Here is a 27,428-nt window from a genome sequence, read left to right on the forward strand (position 1 = left end):
ATTTCTAAAATTAGCAGCTTTAAGTTCAGCTTAAGTTTCAAATTTATCACACTTGAAATTTTTTATCGAATTTCTTGGATCTTCTGGAAATCTCACTTATTGAAATTGTAAAGTAAAGTAAAGAAATGAATTTCACAAATTTTTGTTTTCATAATAAAAAACAAATTAATAGTTTCGCTCTGCACTAATGTCTGTTGACACTCTTCAGTGTTGTGATTAGCCTCAGTAGTTTACTTTATCTTACTTCTGAGGGAATCTTTTTGCTCTGAGCTGAGCGCAGTTGAATTTCACTCATCCATTTAATGAAGAAGGAAAAATTGATTGAAAACCTGAATTTTTAATATCTCAGAAACGGTCAAAATACACAGGAATCTCATGTGCACTGTCAAACCCTCTTTGGCGATGAAGTTTGAAGTTTTCTGCAGACTTCATCATTACTGCATTTACAGTTACTCGGGTAACTGGTTAGATTTTCGGGTAACTTCGGTGATGAAGACCTGAAGTAATGGGTTTGCAACTGTGGAAACAAAACTTAAAAGAATCACCTGAACTTTTTATACATCATCCAAAGAAAAGAGAAAAAAAAGAAATATGCCCACTAAATTTGTCCGTAAATTAGTTTGCAATGAATTGATTTTTTTTTTTTTTTTTTGGCTGTGCGCTTTCTTTAAACTTGCAAGCCACACTTAACAGTTACTGTTAAAAACTACCCAGATGCTGTATGATGTCCCATCAAATTATGCAGGGAAAAGAGTGTACAAGAAATTATGGTCTCTGCGGAAATGTTTACCAATATTTTATGAGAGATTGCCACCTCATCAAATGTCCGTTTCCATTATTTTGTGCTGTTTTAATTGGAAATTCTCCGATTTTTTCAATGCTCCATATTTTGTAACGTCTAAATACAATATTGATTACATGCTTATCTCACCAGTTTCTACTTCCACTAGAATACACATACCTATTATGTCAGTTACTGTCATGGTAGGTTTGAATTTTTGGGGAAATTGACCGATTTATTTTCTTTGTTTTATTTACTTACTTATCAAATTTTTTATGATTTCTCCAATTTCAACATGATTTTTTTATTAACACATGAACGTTTTGTGTTAATTTTGGTTTTCAATTTTTTTTTCCTTTTCTGTTCTTCTTCCTTTTTTCTTTGAAGGTGGCTCAATGAAAACTGTTTGAGCCTCCATTCGATTTTGTGCCTTTTCTTATGGTTTTTTCTGTATTTTGTTTTAGCACTGGCAAGACCATGCTAGCCATTAACAAAGGCCTACAGAGGTCAGTACTAACCGCATCATTGCCGTTCATAATGCCAGGCATGCTAACAATAGATCAGTCTCTTTTATTTCTCTTCTAGGGTTGCCAGTCACGCCTCATGCAGTAGAATTTCCTTTGTTATCAATTTGTTTAAAATTGACCGTAAAAGCTAACAAAACCAAAAAAATTTGAAGCAAACCTTTACTTAGCCCACATATTTAAAGTCTGATAGTAAAATGTACAGCACTTTAACTTTTCCTAACCAGTCAAAAGGTACATGTTCGTTGCGATGCTTGTCCTCTGATACTGTTCGCTCTGAATTTTAGACGTACGTTTGTAATCAAAGTGTGTAATAAGTTAAGATCATTGCCCTTAAACTTAGTAGACTATCTAATGTAATGGTGTTTTGTCTTAACAATATTCCCTTGTAGGCATGTTGTGTCTAAAAGACAGATATGCTTGGAGTTGAAGTAATCTTTTAAGATCATATTTTTCAAAAAAGAAGCTCATAGGAAAGCTATCAAGAAAGTCCAAAAAACCTCATTTGGACGCATGATGGGCTAGTTATCACTAAAATCCGGTTTCTTATCTAACAGACCTCATATTATTGGGAGGACAGCACACTCTGCAGTCAAAGTTTTTGCGTGATTTTAAAAATATTCATAGTACTTCTCACTTGAGAAACTCCTGCTGCTACACCCTCACATCAAGCATAATCAGTGTTCGGCCTTTCTCTTAAAATTTTAGGAGTCATCTTGGCTGGTAAGCCCAATTTTTAGGAGCCATCTTCAATTTCAGGAGCAAAATTAACTTTTTGCAAATGATAAACTGCTTTGCTCCATGTCTTTGTCCAGTTCTTGAATCTTCTCATTTTCGGGTAGCAAGACCACGTTGCGTACAGTGCGTTAAAAGCACCATCAATTGCAAGTTTTAAAAAAATCGTTCAGGTAAATCAATTATTTTAGCCGTCATGATGGCCAAGGCTCCCCCCCCCCCCCAGTTTCTAGGCACCAAAGCTCAATTTTTTGGATGCATGGCGCCTAGGGAAGGCGGAACACTGAGCAAAACCCTAAGATCCAGAACTTCCTGAAGGTTTGTGTATGTCTTACTTGATGAAGTAAGAGTAATCAGAGCAGCAAAGTCAGTCTTTATTATCTTCTGTCACTAGAGACAATTTTTTTACCATGCTAGAGCTATAGCTGTAGTATGTGTGCTTTCCTATACTGTTTGTAAAATATCCAGAACACTAAGAGCCACATCATGCTTGAAGAGCCTCTTCTAAAATACTTGAAAAATGTACCAATAATTTAAATTTAAATCCAAATTAACACGTGCACTGGCAACCTTTCTTATTCCATTGCTAATTTTTACTTGTTTTGTCTTCTGACTCAGTTTCTCATTACTATAATCATTACTCTTTATTTTTATCGTTTGTGTCAATTGTTTACGTTTCACTTGTACCTTTTTTTCTCTGATTCTTCTTCTTCTTCCTTCTCCTCTGTTTTCGATTGTTTTCTGTTTTCTTGGTTTTTCAATTTTTTAATTTTCTTTTATCCTCCACAGAAAATGTTTTTATTTGTCTTTTGTAAAGTTAACATTTTTTTAAAAATAGTTTCATTTCTGGTGGGAAATTATAGTCTGCCATTAAGTCATCTTCATTCAGAATGAAAGTACTATCTATACACCAGGGTTGTTCAATATAAAAGTTGTTTCAAATGTTGTCAGTGTCAGTCTGATTGTCCTCTACGAATCTCAAGCTTTTCTGATGTTGCTCAGCCCCCTGTCCACTGGAATGTAAATTCTCATAAAAATGTTAACTTGTTCCATAAATCCTCTTGTGAGTCTCAACAAACATCCTCACTCTTCTAGGGCTCAAGTTCTTGCTGTTTGATGTTCGTCTGTGTTCTATTTTGTGGTGTCACGTTTTGTCATCAAATGATAGCCCCTGACTTCGGCTTTAGGAAATCATCATTTGAATCCTCAATCATGAAACACGCAAGAAAAGAACAGGGATATGGGTATCATGCAATGCGTTTGGACTACATTTTACAATGAGGAACTATTATCTCTGGCTTATTTTTAAAAGAAGAAAAAAAAACATACGTGCCCATAGATTCCCTGCACAGGTGGTCCCTTCTATGAATGTGTCAGAAATATTAGTTCCCGATTGTAACATCTAGGCTGTTTGGCAAAGTTATAAACGTGTTTTGTCTGGAAGCAGCCCTCGCAACAGTTTTTAGAAACAAGCAACAATGGCATTTTGTTTGAAGTTGTTTAAGTCAGGAAGGCAGGTTTTATTTTTGCACGCAAAATTTGGGAGCCTGTAAGGCAACACAGAAGTCTTATCAACAGTAGGAGGTATCATGGTGGGCTGGAACAACCTTTGTTCCAAGTGATAAAAAAATTTCGGTTTTATCATCATCAACTTCACTCTTCTTGTAAATAGCTAGTCTATTTGCTTTTTGATGTGCTAGAACAAATGGAGCCAAATAGTTCTCAGGGTCCTCGTTATTCATATTCTAAGGGTTTAACCTTTGTCGCAGAACAAAGGATTTTCTTTTTCCAAACTCATGTCAGCAATTGTTAAGTATGGAAGGCTGAAGAATTGTAGTGTCTCGAGAGAAAAAATGATCGAGTAATTACTTTTCTCCTCCCATCTGTCCGTCACCTTCTCCTTCCTTTTTCTCTTCTTGCTTTGGGTATAATTATTTCCAAAATCAATGGCTCCCTCCCCTTTATTTTTTAGAATATCTGCAAGGATATCTCCATAACACATGCTCCTCTTGTATGTACATTTATATCCTCTCCCCAGAAAGTGAAATAATAAAAGTAGCAACCTGATATGGGAAAATCTAAGACACGTCACCAGACACAGAGCTCTAGGTTTTTACTGGAAGAAACATTCGTTAAATAGTAAAATACACAACAAAAATGTATGACTTTTACAGAGGACTCATCCTCCCAACATGCGATGTAAATCTAGGAAATCATTTTCAGGGCTGTAAATAAGGATTTAGTTTCTTTAATTTCAATTTTTTTTCACATTGTAGAAAAGCCTCAGCCTGAAGTTCAACTGACAATATTTGAATCTCTCCTTTACACATGTTGAAATCATGTTGGCCCCCTCCCCCTCTCAGAACATTCTATGAGGGAAAAGTCTGCTTTCTATACATCTAGGTACTTTCAGTTGTTTACCGAAACTGTTTTCCGAAAATGCTTTGAACAATAATTTTCATTGTTATAGGTACTCACCTCTTGCTGGGGATCTTCTGGCCAACTCAATGCTTCCTGGCAACACGATGAATGGCTCCGGTTGGTGTATATTCGTGTATAACTTGGCTCCAGAAACGGAAGAGAATGTTCTGTGGCAGCTTTTTGGTCCATTTGGTGCTGTTCAAAGTGTGAAAGTCATTCGCGACCTTCAGACCAACAAGTGCAAAGGCTTCGGATTTGTTACAATGACAAATTATGATGAAGCTATTGTTGCTATCCAATCACTCAATGGATACACATTGGGCAACCGAGTCTTGCAGGTCTCATTCAAAACCAACAAGAGTAAAACATCATAAATTGGTGCGATAGGTACATGAATCAATCATAGCTAGTCATTTTTATAAAAATAATCTTTACCTAAAACTCTCTATTAAAGTTGGTAGGTAGTTTCTTTTCAAAAATTTTAATCATTTTGAAACCATTTTCATTTTCCAAGTGTTACCTGGAAAGTTGTTTGAAGTATCTTTATTTTACGTTCAGTACATTGAGAAGCATCTCATTTTTACTTTGATGCATTTTGAAAATGCATAATTTTAGTTCCCTTTTTGACTTAAAGTCTCAGATTTTCATTTTTTTTTACTTTATGAGATTCAACTTTGATAGAGAGCGATTTAATATCGATACTTACAGGTGGAAGCTACTTATTGGTAAGGCATCATATCTCTCTCTCCGCTATGCTAGCTCGGCCTTTAAAACATTGTGCCTGTCAATCTCTTGGAGTCTAAGAGCCTTTAATCTAAAAGTTCTTAATTTCTTTTATTCGAAGGGATTGAATAAACCTTAAAACATATGCTATTTAGTGCAATAATTTAATTCCTTCAGAGCTGCATCATTCATTTGCCTCGATTTTTCACCTTTTTTGTGAATAGTTATATCCAAGTGTAAGATGTGAATTTGTTAAAAGTTTTATGATCAGTAAAATTCTTTGCAAGACTCCTCGTTCCTCTCAGCACCATAATTAGTGTACGATGAATACCTTTGTGATGTTGAATGAAAAAAATGGACAGCTTTCTGGCACCAGGAAGCAGTATTATTCTAGAGAAGAAAAGTGATATTTTGGTTGCCTCTAAGAATGAAACTTCCATTAAATAGAAAAAAAAGTGGCTCTTTGAAGAAATGATGTTTTGCGAATGCGTGAGCTTTCATCTCAAGTGTCGCCATGCAATGCCTAGTCAGAACGGGTGCGGGTTCAGTGTTACGCCGAGAATCAGAAGCATGTTCTGTGTTATAGTATCATCATTATTATTTATTATTACATTGTATTATTATGATAATTATTTTTCAAATTACTTATCTTCTTACTTTTGATGTTCGTATTATTACATTTATTAGTATTGTCTCATTATAATTATCAAAATTTAATTATCGATAAGTATTATTATCATCAGCATTATTATTCTTATCTTTATTAACCATTATTATTATGATTAATTATTATTATTATTATCATCTTAATATCAATAATTACTACTCTTACTACCATCTTTTCCTTTTTCTTTCAGATAATGTTCGTTGAAAATTTAGCTTTAGATTCAAATCACCATAGTACTTATTCGTATTTGTTGTAATCGTATTTATGTTTCCTGACTACTTGTCGTTTTTTCTTCTTTTTTGTGGTTTTCTCTAATTTTTGTGTACAAATAAGGCTTTTTTCCTTAGTTTTTTTTTTCTTTCTTTTTTGTTTCTTGTTTTTTCTACCCTATATTGCTTCTGCAACTAAATGATGCTGATTCTTGGCCCGACACTGAACCGATTCAATTTTTTAATTGAACTTTTTTATACTTGTACATTTTTTGTAGTTATATATATAAAAATAGTAATATGGATTACTAGGATATTTTATCTGGTAAATTGTCTAGTCTCAGTTGGATTTAATTTAATTCAGATCTAAGGGATGTACCTAGGCTTCTCTCAGAGCTCTCTAAAGTTGGTTTCATTTCTCAGCAAAGCTAGAATGAGCCAATATCTAGACAAATCAGACTATTTAAGCGAAATCATCAAATTTAGCAGACTCTTTTCCCCTGCTCTAGTTTTCCGCAGAGATCCATTTCTTACCATCACAAACTCAATGCATAGCTGTTGAGAGCTTGAATGCGGAAAGTTTTGTTGCGTTATTTTCTTTTCACCTCCTCTCTTATGTCATAATTTATTCTACATCTCATAGTACATTTTTAGTTTTATGGTTTTTGTCTATTTTGTTCCTCACGTAAAATATTGTCTCTCATTTCCTCGTGTCGTTTTGTGTCAATGTCAGTTTAGAAGTATTTTCTTTTTTAGTTCCTTGAATATTTCACTTACTTCATTATCATTTAGTTTGACCAAAAATTAATCAGCTTTTACCAATTGTAGACTTAGTTTTTGAAGAAGATTACTTTTATTTAGTTTCGTTTTTTTGTCTATTTATTTTGTGTGAAAAAGAAATGAAAATCACCTGAAATCATTTTATTTAATTTACGTTTTCTGGCTAATGCTGCGTAGCTTCTAATATTTTTTCTTAATTTCACTAAAGTTGACTGTGCTTTTCAGTTTTCTGTATCCCTTTTACTTTTTTTTGAGGAATTCCCTTCATTTTCATGTAGCCGTATTCCATTTCCATACTCTACACTTGAATCAAATTCCTGCATATTTTCATCTTGAAATGGTCATCGTATTAAAGTTGAATTTTATAATGCATTTCGTTTGTTTGCATTAATGTTTATTTCACAGAGGAGTCCAAGTGACTGAGATAACTAAGAAGAACAAAAAAAGAGAAAAGATTAAAGTACAAGATATTTTACTTATGTTAAACTGACATGGAGAACAAGTTACACCAAAAGCACTGATGTTCTCCAAAGTGGCAGGTGACGATAACACCATCAAGCCAATGAAAAAGGGGGTGTTGTCACAAGTACAAAAATTAATGTGTGTTAAAAAACAAAACGTATCCTCTTGGCACCACCTCTCGTAAAAAATTACTTTTCATGAATGTTGAAAAGCAAACTAATAATAAAGACTGGCATCAAGTTTTCTTGTGTCATTTTAATAAGGTTCAGCTTCACTAATACTCAGTAGCTAATTTTCTTGGAAACTCTAGTTAAAATGAATTTCTCCTCTGTTTCAACAATACCAAAAAAATCGGTATAGTTGCATAACTGTAGAGAAGTTTCCTTTCTTTTGTAGCTTAGTAGCATCCATCATTACTTGGAAAGATATCAGTCAGTTTAGTGCAATGACCAAATGGGAATTGAGTATGGCTCCTAAATTTTTCATTCTTTTCCAGTCTGTGTACAAATTAAATCATTGCATCACCTTATCAACTAGTATCTCTAGTCTTACAAGAGTTTTGTTCAAAAATGTGCAAGTTCTTTTTTTCAACTTTTTTTCGATCACGGCACTTTTCCTATTTATGATTTTTTCATAGTTTTTTCAACCTCTGGCAGCTTATATCTCTCTTTTCTGCCATGATATTTCTCCCTGTCTGTAGTTAAATATAAAGGGGTCTTCCAATTATGAATGTCCATCATACTTATTTATTCACCAAATCATTGCTCGGACACCTCTTTGGTTTAAATAAATTCGAGCAACAAAATTTTAATTGAGCTTTTTTTGATCTAGTCTAGAAATCAATCGTATGCTTCCGAATCTTCTAGCTGACATCAAGGAATATGAAATGAGTGAATCGGTTTTTAAACATGTAATGAGAATTTGTTTAAAACTGCTTTAAGTGGAAGACAGTGTTGTATAAACTGCTTAGAACACAATAGACAGGGAAAGTTTGACATTTTTGAATTAAAATTTTTACAGACTAGTTTTTGAATTCCAATTTTACAAGTCAAAAGTCGGCATGACTTGCACACAGGCATGTTTTATTGAAATTTTTAAAGAATTCGAGATACTTTTATATTGTTGAAATGTTCAATATATTGCACATAAAGCTCAAATTTTATTAAATATTTTAAACTTATATTTATTAAAATTATTTAAATTAAAAAATAGCGTAACAAGAAATTTTGTATGGAATTTTTATTGTTCAGAAGAACTTTATATTTTTTTCCTATCTTGATCAACTTCTTTGACTCCCAACACGGAGTCTTTGTTTATCCCTCCTCCGAGTTTCTTTTCCTGAACACTGGAAGAAAATGTTACTGAATCCAACCAAAATTTGCAAGCGAAATATTTGCTATCTGTCTGGATTTTAGTACTCTCTCTGATTTCTATTTCATTATTTCCCTCCTAGATTTAAGATTCGTTTAATCAAGATCTCAAATGAGAATTATCATACTAGTGTATTCTTTTCCTCAAAGCTAGGTTAAATTGTTACGTACCTCATCAAGTGGATAATTCAATTTATTTATTAAATAAATAAATTAATTTGTAATGTTAAACTGTTGCTGATCTAAGTTACTTCGGAGATTTCACAGTAACCAAGTTGTTCTATGTCCTTTCTTTTCTAAATGGGGTCAGCATATTATCATTATCAAGGGCAAGTGGCATTTGAATTAAGTTTATCAATCAAAAGTAAAGCAAAATTAAAAATGAATTTCTTTGCTTTAAGTACTGATAGGAAAACAGAGGCTGGCTTGTTTGAGCAGGTGTATGTTTTCTCTGAATAGCTATTCATCCCAATGTTTGATAGACCTCCCATTTCAGAGTAAGTATTTTTTAATATTTGATGGAAATAACATTCCACCTTGTATTGTCTATCTACTTCCTTCGGCCCTCTGTTCTTTACTGTAGTTACTTCTTGCCCTTTGAACCTCGATCTTTTTAGTTTTGAATATCAATCCTATGAAGTGGCACTGCATGAAAGATGGACATCGAGGTGCCTAGCTGCCTGAGTTGCCTGTGCCATTCAATTCGTTGACTGAACTTAAAGTCATTTTACATTTTGGAATTATTTTATCGGTATACCATACTCATCGATCAGTTCTGAGTTCATAATACGAAACTAAGGAAAGAAAATTAAAGTATCCAAGCAGAATTTGATCCAGATATTTTGTGATAAATAAATTAATTTTTTCCTGTTTCTTAGATACAGTCTCTGAATCAGCAAGTTTGTATTTTCACCTTGATCCAGTTCATGAGAATTTTTTTTCTTTCAATTTCAAGGCAGTGAATATTTCGAATGACCCCTCTGCAATGTCACTCAGTTTTCATCAAAACGGAATTTCTCTGAAGTAACTTAATGCGGTGAGCAGTCACTAGTCATTAAAACTCTTTACGACTGTGAATAGTTTATGTTGAAAAAAGGAAAAACTCACTATATTTGTTAAAAATTAATGTTTGTTGGAGATTATATTATAAGTAAAATAAATATTCATTTGTTTCCTAGAATATATTGTGCTCCTGGCTTGAGAACGAGCTCTATCAGCTTGTATTTGGCATGAGACAAACAATGCTCATGTATTAACTTCATGCTGACTCAAAATCCTAGGTTGTTTGTTCAAAGAACATTTATTGTCAACCGTTCACTTACTTTACTTATCCATTTATTTGATGAACTCATCGAATGTGTGTAAAGACAGTGTCTGCCATATTTGTTGAAGCCTTCTCAAGGTAATTTGAAACCCTCTAATGGGGGGAATAAATATTTCTCACTAATTTGTTAGTCCATTCCTTCCAAAACTTTAATTGTCCTCCGATCAAAATCGTTCTTAGTTAAATTCAAGAGTGATCAAGAAAGTCACCGGTACTTATGATTTTATCAGCATGTATGAGAAAGTTCCTGCGTTTGTCTTTTTATCGTCTGCTTTAAAGACCAAAGAGGCAGTTCTTTAAAGCTAAATTTCACTTGAAGAATGATGGCCAGAACAATAACTCAGCTGTGAGGACAACAGTGTAGTTGATTCTTTAAGTACTCCTGTCTGCATTTCAAACTATAAAAAATATCTTCAAGCATACATACTGTGATTAAGCCCAAGCTATAAAAAGAAAAAAAAAGCGAGTAGGTATATTTTTTCCTTGTGTTTCGAGGAACTAGAGTCTCCACCATTAGAATTTTATAGCTCTATCTGAGAGAAAGATTGAACTATTATTTTATAACACCCATTATCATAATTACTTAATTCTCTTTCATCGAAATCATCAGGTAGTTTCAACTGTGAATCGAAAAATTTTTATCTTACAGTTTTTCTCACAGCCTACTATAACTCATGTCTCATTTTACTATCTCTGAAAAACAGCAAACTGTCTGAAATGAACCAGTTAAGGACCGGCATTTAGAACTTAATTCTTTTTCTGACCAAGTTGTTTTTATATAGATCTTAGATTCATCTAAAACCAAAAAATAGATTGTGATAGTCCTTTAGCAAAATAAGAATTACCAAAGTTTGCAGTTTTTCAAGGTCGTCCTCTGCAGAATGACATTATATATCTAATACTACAATGCTGCAATTTAATTCACTCAAAGAGGGAACATGCTTAATCGAAATTTAACGGCCGTCTAATGAGCAAAGTTTTTGCATGCTTCAAAGTGTCAGCGGTAAAATTGTGGTAAAAATTGTGTACCTCCTTTTTACGTTAAGTACCGAATTGTATAGGTAAAGAAGTTTGGTACTAGTTAAATAAGCAAAAAAAAGTGATATTATATTTATAAAAGAATTTTGCGTGTCAGCTGCTTTTATTTTTCTGTTTGTAGAAAAATGGAATTAGAGAATCGTACATTGGATCAAAACAAATCCTAGGCTCTTGTGATAATGTTGGTTACAAACACTGGTAGTGTAAATAATTTTTTCGTGTATAAAAAATTCTCACCATGTATAAATACTATTTATCTGACCGAAAAAGAGACAAAAGATACAAGAAGAAAAATTATTTCTAGTCTGCTTAAAGATCTTTAAAAAAATTTTTTACTAAATTTTTAACTCTGTATTATATTTAAATGATATTTTTTGAAAACAAAAACCTAGATAAAATATGTATTAGTCAGTACTTATATGCACGAATTATTAAGTGACTATTTATTTATTTATTTATTTGTTTGTCTGTTTATTTAGTTGCCAGTTAGCTAATGTCCTACTTTTTATCACTTTGGTTTCGTATGTCTTCTCTCTCTCTCTCTCATACGACTCTTGTGTTTCAAATTAGTGTAACAAAATGTTTACAGTTGGTTGTATCAATTCTGAGACATCACATCATTTTACAACTTTACATTGGGCTTTTTTTTTCTTGAATGGGAAATTTATTAATTTTTATAAACGCTGCTTTCGCTGCTTCTTGTCAGCTCTTAAGCATTTTTTCACACCAATTAAAATATTAAGTTTTCGCTTGAAATTTTTTAAAGAGTAATTTTTTCAATACCATTGTATGACTGCTTTATGCAATGCAGCTTTGGAAAGATTTTCCTGCCGGAGATTTCATGCCAATTCAACTCCTTGTCATCATCACATATATTTTTGAAGCTTATAAGCTCTAAGTCAGCTAATTAAATTTTCAACTTGATAGTACTTCGTCCTTAAACTTGAAGTTTCTAGTAATTTAATTTAAACCTTTGAGAGTGTGCCACATCTGAGTTTCATTTCAGCTCATCTAGTTTCAATTCTCCATTTTCAAGCAATATCATATTTCTTTTGAATTAGAATATTTTGGCATACCCCTCCGAAAGGTTGACCTAATTGGCACAATTTTTTATTCGCTTCTCTTGACTAAATTTGTACTTAATCTTGGAACATTGATCCCTGACTGTTATCTTCATTGATAGTTTTTTTTTGTTTATTGTTAATAACGAAACGGATAAAAATATTGAAGATCTCCGTGTAAATTAGGTTTTACGAACTTCAGTGAATGTCACATTTGAAAACACCAGTTTGTTCGGGTTCGACCAATCCGAAGTTTCCTAATTTTGCTTGTCAGGAACCACATGCAAAATCGAAAGATTTACCAACCGCAGGTTTTAGAGCTCTTGTTTCCAGTTGTAGCTCCTAGGAACATTTATGTTATCTTATTTCCCTATGAAAGCTGTGCAATCTGTCTACAATTCCATTAAAAAAATCTTGTAGATTTTCTTACAAGTTTACATTTCTTAATTGACATAATTTTGATTTTTTTGAAAAGTTTCAACTACAGTTGAAACTTCTCTTATTGTTAAACTTTGCAATTTTCTAACGTATGCTTTTGATTTCTTTCTTTTTTTCTTTCTTTCTTTTATAACATAGGAAATTTACTTTTCGTCTAGTGGCATCATTTATCTTTTCCTTTTTTTTTTTCTTTTTTCCTTTTCAATTTTCTGTTTGTTTGTTTTTGCGATATTGAATAAATAAATAAATGAAACAACACCAATCGTTGGTAAAAGTTATTTCTGTCTTATTTATCAGTAACAGGCTTTTTACATACTGAGCCACTATCACCATTTTATTTTGGGGGTTTTTGTCCTTTTTGTAGGTGTCCATCAATTTTCACGTAGTAAAATTATCAGTATTGAATTCTGGGTCAAAGTATGTTTTTTGACATTATTCTTACACTAAATTGGTATGAAGCAATACTAAACAAATGTATATCATGACAAAAAGTTCATACCTGATGTTGATATCCAGTTTTTTCAAAACTCTTTTCCGTAAGTGGTTCAAGACTTAAAAAGCAGGTCTTCCAAGAGGATAAGTTTAATTCATGAAAGAGAACAGTGATGAAGACGTTCAAAGTTCTATCAAGTAGCCTATAAAAATTTAAAGACTAGGATTTCTGAGGACCTTAACACATCTAATTTGCTTGCTGGCAGCAGAAACATGATTAAGAATGTTTTATGGGGTGTTCAAAAACAAATACCTCATCACAAATTTGTGTTAGCATGAGTGATACAACAAAAAAATTTCAAAGTTTTATCTCATATACGGTTTAGAGAGAGATGAAATATCTGCCTCATGCTTCTTTTTTAAATAATTCATTCCAAGAGTAAAAGAAATTTAGTAGAAAATTACTTCTGAGACATCTTTCAATTACTACATGGAAAGCTTGCTTTCAATGCTCTCCTGAGAGGATTAGAGAGAGTGGGTAAAAGAGAGGTGAATTGGAACTTTGCATCCATGGTCAAAAATGGGGACGTATTTCAGGTTGAAGGAAATCTATCATCGGCGGTGCTCTGTCTAGTGAAAGCTTAGCTACACACTTTAAAATAATTTCCTGAAGTGCAGAGAAAATTTCTCAAGGGAATTCTTGACGACCCTTCAGTCTTGAATCGCGCTCAAGGATCTTTCATTCTTTGGGCTTAATGTGCAGTCTAAAAAACTTGAAATGGAACATCTCTTTTTGCAAAAATATATTGATTACTTGTATAATGTCGAAGATTCACTCATTGAGTATAATTTTTCAAGGAAAATTTGCTGTAAGTACAAACAAACAAAAAATACATTTGTAAGACAACACGAAATCGTACTGGCTAGATACCTACTCAAAAGGTGGTGCTGGGAAATCCTTTTCTCAATCCTTCAAACCGAAAATTAATCCGTAAAAAAAATGAAGATTGCTCTAACAACAGACATACTATTTTCACTAATTTGCTTGGGATACGGAATCGAATCCTTCAATACCTGCTCATTAACGAAACCAAGCGTTCTCCTTATGTTGGGGATTTTATCTAGTATTCTAGTAGGTAGTTCATCTCAATAATAGGCTGCAAGTAAAATGTTATTTTTTACCTGAGTCCTCAGAAAATTAACTTAGAAAAAGGTTTATATTGAAAGAGAGAAATCCAATAGTTTCTCTGGAGCTAAAAATAGCATCATATTTCTTGAAAATAATTAAATGGAAAAAGGTCTGATTAGTATGAAGTTCACGTGAAACACTGGAATTTTTGACGTTTTCCCTTTCCTTCTGTATGGATCTCAGACATAAATGATGAGAGATCATTGAATATAAATTAAAAATGGTTCTTCTTCAGTGAGTGATTCAGAGCTAAGTTCATTCCTCTCCAGAGGAAAGTAAAACCCACTGAGGGTAAGATCTTAAATCTAATGTTTCATTTGTTACGTAAAAATACACAGTAATTTTAGGTATTATATTTTTATTTCTCTTAAGTATTTGACAGTTGCATAATCCTTAGCCCGCTGGATGCTTTGATATCATGTTTGATTCCTTATTTATTCATTCTATTTTTTATTTATCATGACAATTTGAATCGACTTCTGCATCAGTTAGTTACATAAATTCTGTCCGTGCAGTCTCAGTTTTCATCAACTTATAAATAAACTAGGTACTTAACATTATTCCTCACATCAATCAATCAATGTGTTTTTACTCCGAGGATTCTTTTTACTTTTTAGAGAATAAATTTGACGAAGCATCTTTATTCAGTCAACTTATTGTTTGTTTAATGGCAATAAGTAAATTTGTAAAACCTGTGATATTTATACTTACCTTTCAATGTTAAAAGTTAAACTTTTTTAACTTATACGTGTAATATGTGCATTCAGTTGGTTACGTACTCACCATTTTAAAGTGCATACCTACCTTTACCTATAGGCTGTACTTATTACCTATTATTTTCCATGGTGTCCAATTTATAATAGCTTTGAGTCTTTTTTTTTTTTTTTAAGAAAAAAGAAAAGAAAAGGAAACGTCTTGGTTGCGAGTTTTGTCCCAAAATATTGTGAGAATAAATTTTTGTGCGTTAAGTCCATGCAGAAACTTGTTGAAAATTCGATAAAACTAAAGCTAAAATCTTCGTTATTTTAATGAAACAAATTGAACTTCCGTAACAAAAGTTCCATTTTTCAAACATTTAAAATATTAGGAAATTAAAACCAGTTTCTTAAGTATGTGTCTCTTCTTTCATTGCTTTCTCTCTGGTTGAAAGACGTGATGAAAATATATAATCCTGGTTCTCAGTTACACAGCTCTTACGCACCAGAATTACTTGCTTGTGGCTGTCAAAGAGAGAATGGTTCATAATTTTGATTGATTCATTTAGCTCATAATAAACGATGATCAGTCCTTACGGGTTTATGCTTCACTCTCCCCTTCATTCATTGTACTACAAAACGCTCTTTCTATCTTCATTTCCAAGGTTACACAAATTTTATCAAAGTAACTTTAGAAATGCATATAATAGGCGATAATCATCTCTTGGGGATAGGACTCTAGGAGACATTGAAATAAGATTTAAAACAAGTTTCCATCTACCCACTACTGGGTGTGGTATGACTTGTCATTCGATTAATAGAAAGTATTATGAGCATAATGAAGTAAAGCGCACTGATAGGGGGAAAAAAAGTGTTTGCTTTGGTACGTCTTAAAAAAAAGGTTTCCCAAGAAGGTATCCTTCCTATGTCCAATGTATTCAGTATTTTGACAGAAATTATTATATCTGATATTTTTATAGATGATTATTATCTTATTAACGAATTGGTTTAATGTGTAAGTATTTTGATAATTTTACTCCGTGTGTTTAGTGATACCTACATCTGAAAATGTAGGTATAAAAATTATGCGACACTTGCTGAGAAAGAAAAGACTTCGTTCCTAATTTACAATTATTTACATGAAAGAAAACTTGCAGAGCATTCCTGTTATTTTATGAGATTACTTAAATGTCTCCTCGATCTCTATTTGGTGAAAAAAAGCGCAGACTCTGTCTGATGGCAAACGCAAGATTCACATACTACAAGTTTCTACCCATCATCTTTGAAAGTAACTTCTTGACATTAAAATTTAAATTAAACGGATCATTAAACAGGTTGAGAAATTAAGCACTAAGCACATGGATTCTCATCAAAATTTCACACAGAACTCACTGAATCGATCGAAAACTTCTAAAATTAACTTGTGAGTTTCTTACTAAAGTTACTAACGTTTGTAGTTTGCATTATAAACAGTGAATTCCAATTCCCTGCTCCCCCCAAAAACGCTGAACAACATGAGCCAAATTAGGCATTGAAATCAATCCATAAGTTACGCAAATAGGGTAACTAGAGCTTGATTTCATACACATTACCAACCTCTACTGATACAAGGTACCTTTGATTTTGTATGAAAAAAGTCAGTACAGAGGAAAACTCTTCCTCTGCGAGGTAAACCGAAATTAGTTAAATGGCTGCATTTTGCTTGAGTGAACTGATTTTTTTGTGAGGTAGAAGGGAAAATTAACATGAACAAAAACAATTATTTTCTAATTTATGTGTTGAATTTGGAAAGTTCTGATGCGTACATGGTATGCTACGTGAATTTTCGATAAGGAATCACGTATGGTGGTGCTGAATTTCGGACCTTGTTTACTAGCCCATTGATTTGTAGTCAAGTCTCTAAAGATTCCCATGTTATAATTAACTTAATACCACTAGACTAATCAAAATTTTAGTCCATTGAAAGCCGAGGAAAGCAGAATGATACATTTCTGATCAAATTTAAGAAAACAATTCAGGGCACAGAACAATCTTGCTGAAATCTTTTTACTTATTAGAGTTCACTTTTGATTATTAATGACTACTAGAGGTAATTTTCTATGAAAATTTCAAATATACCTACTCCACAGAGTAATTTTAAAGTAAGTAAATCATTATTCATAATCTGTTATGGGTTTCAATTGATAAACAATCGATCGATTGAATGCCAGGTCTTTCTTTAACCGAAAGGTATTTTTCTACAATTGTTCTACAATCAAGTGATAACATTTCTTCATCTAAGTAACTTATATCCATTTATTTTCTATTTTACTTTTTTTCCCTTATCACCAATCAAACTATGCGAGGGGTTTGATCTAAGGATGAAAAGGCTACCTCAGGTAATTCAACCTCTTTCAGAATTTAAATAAACTCATTCATTAATGTAGCAATTCTTTCTCAAAACAAGATTAAAGAGAGGCCTTGCATTTGAATTGTATCTATGTGTTCATTCTACACTAACTTTGTCCTTTCTGCAAAAACTTACGGTGAATTTATAGACTACCCATATTCTTTTGTTTTAGGATTATTTTAACCTTACTGCTTTCTATTATGTATTTTGCGTTTTACATTCATTACTTATTCCGTTCTTATATTCATCGCACATAATTCTTACTTCATGATTTAAAGTCCTTGGTTCCAGTTATAAATCAATAAAAATTCTTAAAATTGAGAGTAGTTGTTTATTTATACTTTTACAACGTGGTTTGATACTTGCGTACGCATATAGTGTTTCCTGAGAATTGACATTTTATGAAAGGGTATTATCAGAGGACGAAAATTGATTTTATTTTCCTAGCACAAGGGTTTGACCGGCAAAAAATACAAAAATAAGAGTACAAACATGTTAGGCAACTGAACAAAAAATATAAAAATGAATGCACTAATTTCAAATCTGAAAAAGAACAAGGTAAGGTTTTTCAATAGGTTAGACTTTTCTTTTGAATTTTACTTTGATGAAGTTTATATAAGTGCTACGTTGTAAAATATAAACCACCTTGGTCAACCAATAATTTGAGTCTGAATAGTCGACCTCTATTGAGCATGCTGTATAATTACAGAAACAGTGAGGTATAAATGCAGTCAGTGAGACCCTCACAAGTTTTCATCCACATCTTTTTTTGAGTGCTGACCGTACCCTACAGAGCTTTAGATAGCTAGGGAATTTGCAGGAAGAAACATCACCCTGATTTCAATACCATGCAACTCCGCTGGATGAGCTGACATGAATGTCAAATAAAAATGTCGATAGTGCCTTAACCGTGAGCCAGATAGCTGAAACCATGAATAGTTGAGGTACTAGTATTCAAAGGTATCGGATCCCTCGAGGGGCTTTGAGGATGCTTGAGTGATATAATTTGAAGTAATTCATACTTGTACGTAAAATTATCTGCCCTTTTACCTGGGAATAGGGAGCATTGATAAAGTGTCAAGACTCTCACGCAATTTGTTCAAAAGTGACAGAAGTGTTTCATGACTACAGGACAATTTTGAATACTATTCTGATGGTGAAACCCTGTATCTTAGTTTGTGACTGCAAACTACCTGTTGCATTTCTTACACTAAAAAAAGCTGACCTTTTGAATTTGTGAGATTTTAATTAATTCGTCTTTTAGACGTAACATATTCTTGATAACTCCATAAAAATATGTTAGTTTTCTTTAGAAAGGAAAGCAAAAAGAAGAATTTGGAAGAAATGTGATAAAGATACAGGATTTTTGGACAGAAGTGGTGCTTGAGCCGCCTCATATTAGATTCAGTTTTCAATTTTCAAATAAACCGGACATTTTTTTAATACAAGGGGTTGAGCACAATTTTCTCTTCAAAGAAATAAGATACAGTCAAGATCTTAGTCAGTAGTCAATAGACTATTTTTTTTTACCTTTGAAGGAAAAATAATAAAATAAATCAGAATAATCTGTTCATTGATTATAAGAAATTTCATATCAAATGTTTCAATTACAGGAATGAGGTATCAAATTCCTTTGTAATTTTCCCATTTTCCTCCTGAAACTGTCTTAATATGATCACAAGAAGATTGCTATGGGTAGGGAATGAATGATAGCAAATGACTAGAGACTCGAATTGCATCAAAAACATTGCAACCATTTCAGATAGTTTGCATTCTTAGATAAAAGTAAAACAAATTTAACCTTGGCTAGCTGTAGAAAATTAACAAAATTTAGATAGAAACTAGTGGAATTATTTCCACTTTTACTTTATTCTAGAATTTCCTTAAAATAGACAACAGAATAGCACTACACACGCTTGAGAAGAAGAGGAATGGAAAATGGGCAGTTGCGCTGATCACAGAATCATGTTTCAATGGTTTTAGCTCATAGATTAGCAAAAATTAATAAGATTTGTTCAAAGGCCCGATTTCTACAACCAATTCTATCAGAGATATTGCCCATTGAAGAACACAACATGTGTGGTCATCCAGCGCGGTAGTGCACACCATGGTTTCTTCTACCGTGGCTTCAAAACAATCAGTGATACGTGCACAAATACGCTGGTTACTCGACGTAGAACGCAGATGAAATTTAGGTGAAAGAAATCGAGGTGTGCACTACCTGCAATGAAGGACATCATATGCCATGTTTTTCGATGGAAAATATTGCTGTTATTACTGAACTTTAAAACTTGGCGTTTGGATGGGTCTTATTATTTTTTGCTCATCTATAAGCTAAAATGATCAAAACACGATTATGTGACTAGCGCAACTGACTCATTATTCAGGCTTTGAGAATTAACTGTGTTAGAATTTCCATCATATTGTTCACAGTGAATTAATTGAATATCTTCAGTCTTTAGTCAATCCTTCGTTCTGGTTGTTAAGATTCAAGAGGGATTCATTTTCAATACATACATGAATTCTATCAAAATATATGTATTTTGTCTATAACGTCAATGGGTATTTCATGGTTAATACGACAAGTGACTGGGTGAGTCTCAATCTAATGATGTACATAACACTGAAATAAATAAATTTGTTGTATTGATTCACAAAATAAATTCAACAATTATGTAACAAAAATGATCAACATTTACAAAATATAACGCTAATTTGAATAAACAGTTACAAAAAAAGGTTACCCGATTTCATTGCAGAAATTCAAAATACAGTTGCGAGCATTATAAAATTAAAAAGGTGTAAAAATTATTTACAAGTTGGTAACAACTATTTCCAGAGATAAAGGATATCAAATCCAGTAAAATCCTTAGTTGTTTTTAATAATATTCTAATTGAAATACTTATATTTTCCTAGAGAACCCTTGCAGTTGAAAGATTATTCCAACAAAATTAGCCAGTTGAACTTGAATGAAGTGCTTTACGTCCAATGTAATTCTAAATTCCAAAGGAAAGATATGAAATAGCAAATCTGTATGTTCTGTATGTTCCTAGGGTACCACCTACTTGAAAAATTATCAGCAATTCCTCATCCTTAAGCTTCAACAGTAAAGAATGCCAAAAACTATTTTGCAAAGGCAGACATTATCTCCGGGAAATATTCAGGTTTACCACTTTCTGCAAGAGAGAAAAAACTCTTTAGTGAGCAAAAGTGAAAAAGAGGCGAGGTTATTCGGATAGGATAAAAAAAATGACGGGGGCATAAGGGTATGGAATCAAAGTATGTACAGAGAAAGTAAAACTCTCAATTACAAAAATTTATGAGAGCCAAATGTATGATATAGGGATTAGAAAAAGGAATGAGAATTAAGAGGCGAAATGTAAACTTTTGATCCTAAACATAGAGACCCTTTCCTTCTTAGTATGCCTGAGGCAAAAAACATACACTTAACCAAAGAAATTTGTGGGAAAATTTGTGCAATATATAGATTTTCGCCTATCCCTCCCCAAAAATGATGTTGCGTTAGGTATGAGATTCTGAAAAAACATTTTAGGCATGGCGACAATCATAAGCATAAAAAATAGAAAGGGGGGAGAGAGAGCTTAATATAGTGGTTGATAAAAAGTTTTTTTTTTCATTTGATTTGAAATTGGCTGCTATGGATGTTAACAGTCTCATAATCTCCCTTGAAATATAACACAGGTCTATTTTAAATATATGTGAGGCCAAATCCATTGCTGTCATTGGCAGACAATGATCATCCGCCACAAAATATTTAACTTAAAATTGATATTGGCCAAAACAACCAGCTTAAGACGATCATTGGTCAGTCAGTGATGACAGCTGAAGTAGCTAATTAATGAAATTATTGGCCTAAATGAAACTTGAACTGAGGCGAATCAACTTTTGCCTTGAGAAAACATTTGGATGATGAAACTGCAGAAATGTATCTTGGTTTGTAGCATTGCGGATTTTTCGTCATACATATTTCTGCATTGAAAACTACTAAACAACATTTTTCAAAACTTTGGCATTTCTTCTTCTCTATATTTCTGTATTTGTTTCAAGTTATGATGTTGGTGTGGACTCTTTTTAAAAAATAAAATAGGATCAGAAATTTTGGAACACTCTGCGACCGAGATGCGCATTTTTGCAGTTTCACAGTCAATTTGTAGAAAAAACACTTAACAATAGCCTCAATAGTTGGATAAAATCATACATTGAATCTACACACAGCCTATTACGAGATACGAGTTGCAATCAGAAAAACGGAGGCAAAGCTAATGAAACTCTGGATCAATATTTGACAAAAAATAAGATGAAAGAGCTTACCTTTGGTGCATACTGTTTACAGTCTTCTTTTATTTTCATTAACATTAATTCCATGCATGTTCGAGCATCCTCCTCACTCGAGTGGCCCAGAGTTTCTGCAAATTAAGAACAATGAATTTAGTACCACAGACTTGACATGCCTGGAAACGTAAATTATTTTTGGAGACTAATTTGAGCAAAAGCATTTAGTAGAAACATAAAATCATTTTTTTCGTTGGTTTTTATTAAGTTCAATAAATACTAGTTCTGACAGCAAGACGCAAATAAAACTGTTTAAAGTCTATTAGGTTTTCTTGGTGCATTTGTTAAAAACTGATTCTGATTTCAGGAAAACTGCAGAATCCCTCAGTCCCTTCAAGATGACAGGGTTGGCCAAGGACATGACCTTGCGGTAGTAGTCTATCTACACTGTTCCACTAGGTTGTGATTAAGTTTTGGATAACTCCAATTTAAAGAAGACATGTGGAGGATGAACCGAGGATAAATCACTAAGTACACAACTGCTGGCTTGACTCTTAAGTAAAAAGGAGATTGAAACAACCGAGTCCAGCTTAGTAAGAGGATGGCCGTCCACACATAGTAGTGTCTGTCATAGCAATGGCTTAGTTTGTTCACTGTTAAGATTGTTGTTTCAGGAATTTTGCGCAAAATCAAAGTATAAACAAAGCTAAAATGAAAAGAACCACTTCACATCAAATTTCCATTTGCTGTACATGAATTCCTGCTCCCCCAGCATCATTTCGTTGCCCAGATGAGAACTGCACATTGCAGCATTGAGATGAGCCCTGAAAAGCATTGAATTCTATGGGCAACAGGGTTCATTGCAAAGTGTTGTTATGCCCTTAAGTCATGAAAGCAACAATATGCCCTGCTGGTTTATGCTCACAAATGCAAAGCAGCTTCATTCCTTCCCCGTGAATTTAAGTACAAGGCACCGTCTTTAGGTCTATAGGTGGTGCAAGAAGAATACAGACACAGCCTCAACACAGAATCTGAGAAACAGCACATGTACAGCGCCCAGCAGGTACCAAAAAAGACTGTTCTTGCATGCTAGAGACCCAATGTTCATGCTCTTGTATGAGTCTGGCTGAGCATGCAAAAAAGCCCAATGAACTAGAAAAATAATTTATTGAAAATTATTTGGATTCACAATCACATTTTTAAGGGAAAAATATAAAGGGAAGAAAACCAGGTTTCACAATACCTTCGCCAGTCTGAATAAGCTTCTGTAAGAACTGTTCAGCCAATTTTTGGAGTGACTCTTTCATTTGCGGAGCATACTTGTGTGGAAAAACAACACTGGTATCAACTATTTTATCATGTAAGACCTATATGGAAACACACAAATCAATATAATAACATTAGTCAAACGGAACATCAGAAAGTCTCCCATTCCCGATCTCAGATGCCATGAAGATTCCATGAACCTCAGATCAGCTTTCCTTTAAAATTCTATTTTCGCTTATAAAACAATAAATAACAAGGCAATCATTAGTTCAGACCTGCTTTCTTTCAACCAAATATTTGGTGCCAACTAGATGACAGATTCTGGAGGAGTAGTGATTGCAGCGATGGCTCTATGATCAGGAGGTCTCGAATTCGATTTCCTACAAAGCGAGCCAAGTTTAATAGTCTCAAACTACAGTTGACTTGGGCTGGTTGTTGATCAGAGGTTAATAGGAGAGAGCCTTTTGAATGTAGGCAAAGGATTACTCCCTCAACATACTCGAAGAAGTTAAGAAATTAAGAAATATGAAAAAAAAAAAAAAAAAAAAAAAAAAATAGTACAAAGGAGTGTTTCTATGATAGAATTCTGCTCTAGGATTGCAATATGGTTGCTGCGTACTGATATAAATCAGAGGAATAAAGAAAAAAATTCCCTACCAATGAGGTGTGGCTGTTTCTTTCACAAGAAAAAGTGAACTTCATGACACGTTATGGAACTTCATGAGAGGCGGAAAGCGTAAATAAATCAAACAACTACATATTAATTACCCTTCAGATATAATTTTGAGGGGATAGTTACCTTCATAGATCTTAAGTCATTTTCAAGGCCATGGCCAACAAGAATGGTTTTGCTATTGAATAACTTCTTCACATAACGTTGAACTTCCTCAAATGAGACCGTTGCTGTTTTCAGATCTGCTTCTGTAATACCGGACCATCTGAAATTAAAACAATTACATTAACCACAGTTTATTTGATACAAATATAAGTGTCGCATGTTACGCAACGCCTGTTTTCTAAATTGTTCCAGAGACAGATTTTTAGTCCATCCTTTTCCCTCTCATTTCTTCTGTCTCTTTCTTAGTTTCAACTTGTCAAGCATTTTAGGCCTTGGCCCGTGTTTGCATACAATCAGACGCACCATCTTACTGATTTAATACTTTTCTTTATCAAAGCACCGGATGGCTGATGCAATTCGCCTCAAAAGTTACCAAACTCTACTCGAGGCTTGTGAGTCTTTGAAAATGAACTTCACTTCCGTTTCAACCACCTTTGGTTTCCAACAATTTAGTGAGGCATTATGTCAATGCCTTTTAGCTCAACTGCAAGTCAGAAATTTTAACATTCCTGTTTAAAATTCAAGTGCAGTGTGATACAACGTTCACGTCAATCTCACATTCCGGTGCTCCTAATACAAATGTGAGAGGTATCTCCAAAATTTGCTTTCCCTCAAAGTATTTTTTTATAATTTTTAATTTGCTGATCCGAATGCTTTTTCAGAAAGTACCGTTCAAAGGCCAACCATCATCTTAACGTGACATGGTGCCAAATCCATCTGGTATCGTCCTTCAAAAGCGACACAGTGTGCAATAAATGAAAACCCTTCAGGTTTATTCCCTTGAGCGCAACAATAAGTTCTTGAGGAAAAAAAGAAAGTCAATGAACAAATATGGTTGGGAATTCTGCTTTGTTTGACAAAGTAAAGAGGCATAAGTAGATTTTCAGGGGCTGAGAAATTTCGAAATTCTGTTAAAAAGGAGATAAAGAATTAAAATGTACTCACTGTGTGATACAGTCCAAGAGAGCTCCCTTAGGTTTGATAAGCTTGTCAAAGACAGTTCTTAGTTTCACATCAATAATTGTTAATCTGGCTAATTCCCTGCCTTTAGTTGTGAAAACCATCTCACAATCTAAGGCATAAACGTTGTTTTCTTTCTCTCCATCATCTGGAGGATCTCTAAGAGTGATGAATCCTGTTAGACATTTTGGATCAACATTGTGACTAGCATGATACTTGGAGGTTATGCAACCAGGAGAGCCTTTTTCTTGTCTGCAGCATTTGTGGCGCACATCTTCGTGATGTCTATTTGCTGAAAAATGAAAATGAATTGTTAGGTCTAGGAAAACATACAAGATGAAAAGATGATGCCTTGATAAAAGATGATAGAAAATAAAAGGAATATTTGAGCCATGGATGTTAATAAACTTAAAATTAGTGTCAGACTCACATCAGTGACTCCTGAATTTGACTTAACGTTTTAAAAATTTGCTAAGATTGACTCAGATTTAAAAGACTGGGTTTTGATTTTTAAGGCCACTGTGTCAAAATCCACAAAAATTCTTGTGTATATTTTAACCTCAAGTGGTGCATTGGCACTGCTAGATATTGTACCAGCACTAAAGCTTAGGCCATGCCTACATGACAGCAGTCCACGGAAATTTCGAGCGAATTAGTTGAATGAACTCAGATCTTGCAGAGTAAGTTATGGCTGGGTTATAATAAGTTCCGGAAACAAGTCTCCCAAAGTTCCGCCTTCACCGTGAACATCGACAAAAAATAAAGAGCAGATCTTCTAATTGCCAGCTCTGGGCTAATCATATTTGTATCTGTGAGCTCTACCTTCACCAAACTATGATAATTCGAAATAAACAAGTGAGTTTCTGACTTGAGTCTGATCACTCCTTGGAATCTTTAACATTCCTGATTTGAGCTTCATGTCCTCTCATATGATCCATATTAAAGGTCACTGTTTCTGGCCTTGCTTTAAACGTATATTGAACGAATAAATATAAGCGAAGAAAAGAAACTTCATTTTTGTGCCAAGATATTGAAGTTATTGGTAAAACCCTGTGTACTATGCTGCTTTTTCCCAAACAATAGATTTTGTCCATCTACTTGTTCACTTTTTATCTTCCGAATTGGAATGCAGTCTCATGGAGTGCCCAGGTCTCATCTTCCTACAGTCACTGACCTAGAACTGAAAAATGCTCAAAAAAGGAACTTTTCGACTTACTTCGATTCCTGATGAACCCTTTACGGGCATGATAGATGCATTTTCCTATTCCCTCAATGGGATATCCATCCTCATCTACTGTGTACGGCTCTGCGCATTTTTCACAGACTCTTCTGCTATCTGTAGAGTAAGGTGGGTCTTTGCGAAGAACATTTTCAGATATGAGAGCACAGCCATAGTTTTCGTGAGGTCGAGGGTACCCATACATGTCTAGATCTTCCTCGGACATCAGGAATTTTGCAAAACACAGGTACAAGTTGTGACCTGTTGAAAGTATTAAAAATTTGTACTTAATGCAAAAATATGAAAAATCTAGGGGTTCATCGATGACTTTCATTCGGTGACGGTCATGATAGTTCAAAGCTCAACCCATTAGACAAACATTTTATAGTTGTTGGCCTGAGGAATTGAGTATTGAACTACCATGACAATGAGGGGACACAAATTAAGCGAGTTTCCATAACTTCTTTATTTTCTTATTCCCTGACTTTCCCTTACCTTTAATCAAAACCTCAAATTTAATTTTTTTCTTTTTAAATTTCTTATTTTACTTTTATTTGAGTTAAGTCTACTTTTGCTAGACTGTGGACAAAAACTCCACTTCCAGAGATTCAAATTAGGAGAAAAGGCACTAACAAATTGTTTGCACTCTCTTAAATGGCACTGACTGAACTAGAAGAAACAACTAGAAGTTGTGAAGTCGATACACTACTCGTAAGATTCCCTGACTTTTCCAATGGATTCCCAGACTTTTCTGGTGTTCATGTCTACCAACACCCTGGTTAGAAACTAGGTAGTTCAGCAAGTTGTCTCAATATTCTTTTCTCTCCAGTCTATCATGAACGCATTGATATTTGAATCAGTGAGAACGAAAACACACCAACTTGAAAAAATGAAAATAATCAAGACACACGCAAAACTGCACAATAGTTCAAGAAGTTAGCACAAGAAAAAGATTTTTGGTGCCGAAAGACAAGTATTCAAGGACACTTTAAAGATCTAAGTTGGAACAGATGCGTTAACTTCAATGACCTTTATGAAAACTGACGCTCTTTATTAAAAAATGAGCATTTTTGAGTTACAGAGTTGGTGTGTTTTTGTTCTCACTGATTCATTTATCTCTTTTCATACCTCAAGTGTTAGTAACATACCCCTATTATACAAGTTTGAAATATTATGAAAATTCATGTTACAGCAAAAATATGAACTCAAAACTTATATAAAATTACTGAATAAAGATCCATCCCATGGTAAGAAATAATTGAACTAATAAAATATATATGGAGAGTGCTCAGCTTTTTCTTACATTGAATTTACCCTTGTAAGGGTAGGAATGATAGGATTCAGGAAAGGAAGGTACTTCCAGAGCTCGACTAAGATGGATTTACCCTGACGTGACTAATAATAGATGTACTTACCATATGTAAAACTATAAGTGTTGAAAGTTAAAACAGCACTCCTTCCTGAAAACAAGAATAAATAATTCCTAATAAAACACTTTTACACTTTCCATAAATAAGTACTAACAAAATTGAATACCTAATAAAAATGGAGAAGAGATGAAAAGAGAAGAAGGCATGTAACACTCGGGCAGCCAAATCATCGGCTGACCGAAA

At 33.6% G+C, this 27,428-nt stretch overlaps 2 protein-coding genes across 11 annotated transcripts in view; one reads left to right on the forward strand and one right to left on the reverse strand.

Annotated features, from left to right (window-relative positions):
* LOC109042420 (found in neurons) overlaps positions 1 to 12,795 on the forward strand; it is a 58,210-nt gene extending 45,415 nt beyond the window's left edge. For 7 of the 10 annotated variants that reach the window (XM_072305882.1, XM_072305887.1, XM_072305881.1 and 4 more), the window contains 2 exons: positions 1,246 to 1,287; positions 4,511 to 12,795. In XM_072305882.1, the coding sequence (XP_072161983.1) occupies positions 1,246 to 1,287; positions 4,511 to 4,835 (367 nt within the window). In that variant the 3' untranslated portion in view covers positions 4,836 to 12,795. The remainder of the gene's footprint in view (positions 1 to 1,245; positions 1,288 to 4,510) is intronic. The other 3 variants (XM_072305886.1, XM_072305888.1, XM_019059150.2) reach the window with 1 other exon arrangement.
* Positions 12,796 to 19,067: 6,272 nt separating this feature from the next.
* LOC140225897 (uncharacterized) lies at positions 19,068 to 27,271 on the reverse strand (the record flags this gene model as incomplete). The annotated part of the gene is given in 7 exon segments (XM_072305879.1): positions 19,068 to 20,415; positions 21,572 to 21,666; positions 22,776 to 22,899; positions 23,598 to 23,736; positions 24,582 to 24,888; positions 25,813 to 26,076; positions 27,231 to 27,271. Coding segments are annotated over 7 exon segments (1,003 nt in total), but the record flags the coding sequence as incomplete, so codon positions are not given.
* Positions 27,272 to 27,428: the final 157 nt, after the last annotated feature.

Source organism: Bemisia tabaci, unplaced genomic scaffold, assembly GCF_918797505.1.
Source record: "Bemisia tabaci unplaced genomic scaffold, PGI_BMITA_v3".
In the NCBI taxonomy this organism is placed as follows: domain Eukaryota; kingdom Metazoa; phylum Arthropoda; class Insecta; order Hemiptera; family Aleyrodidae; genus Bemisia; species Bemisia tabaci.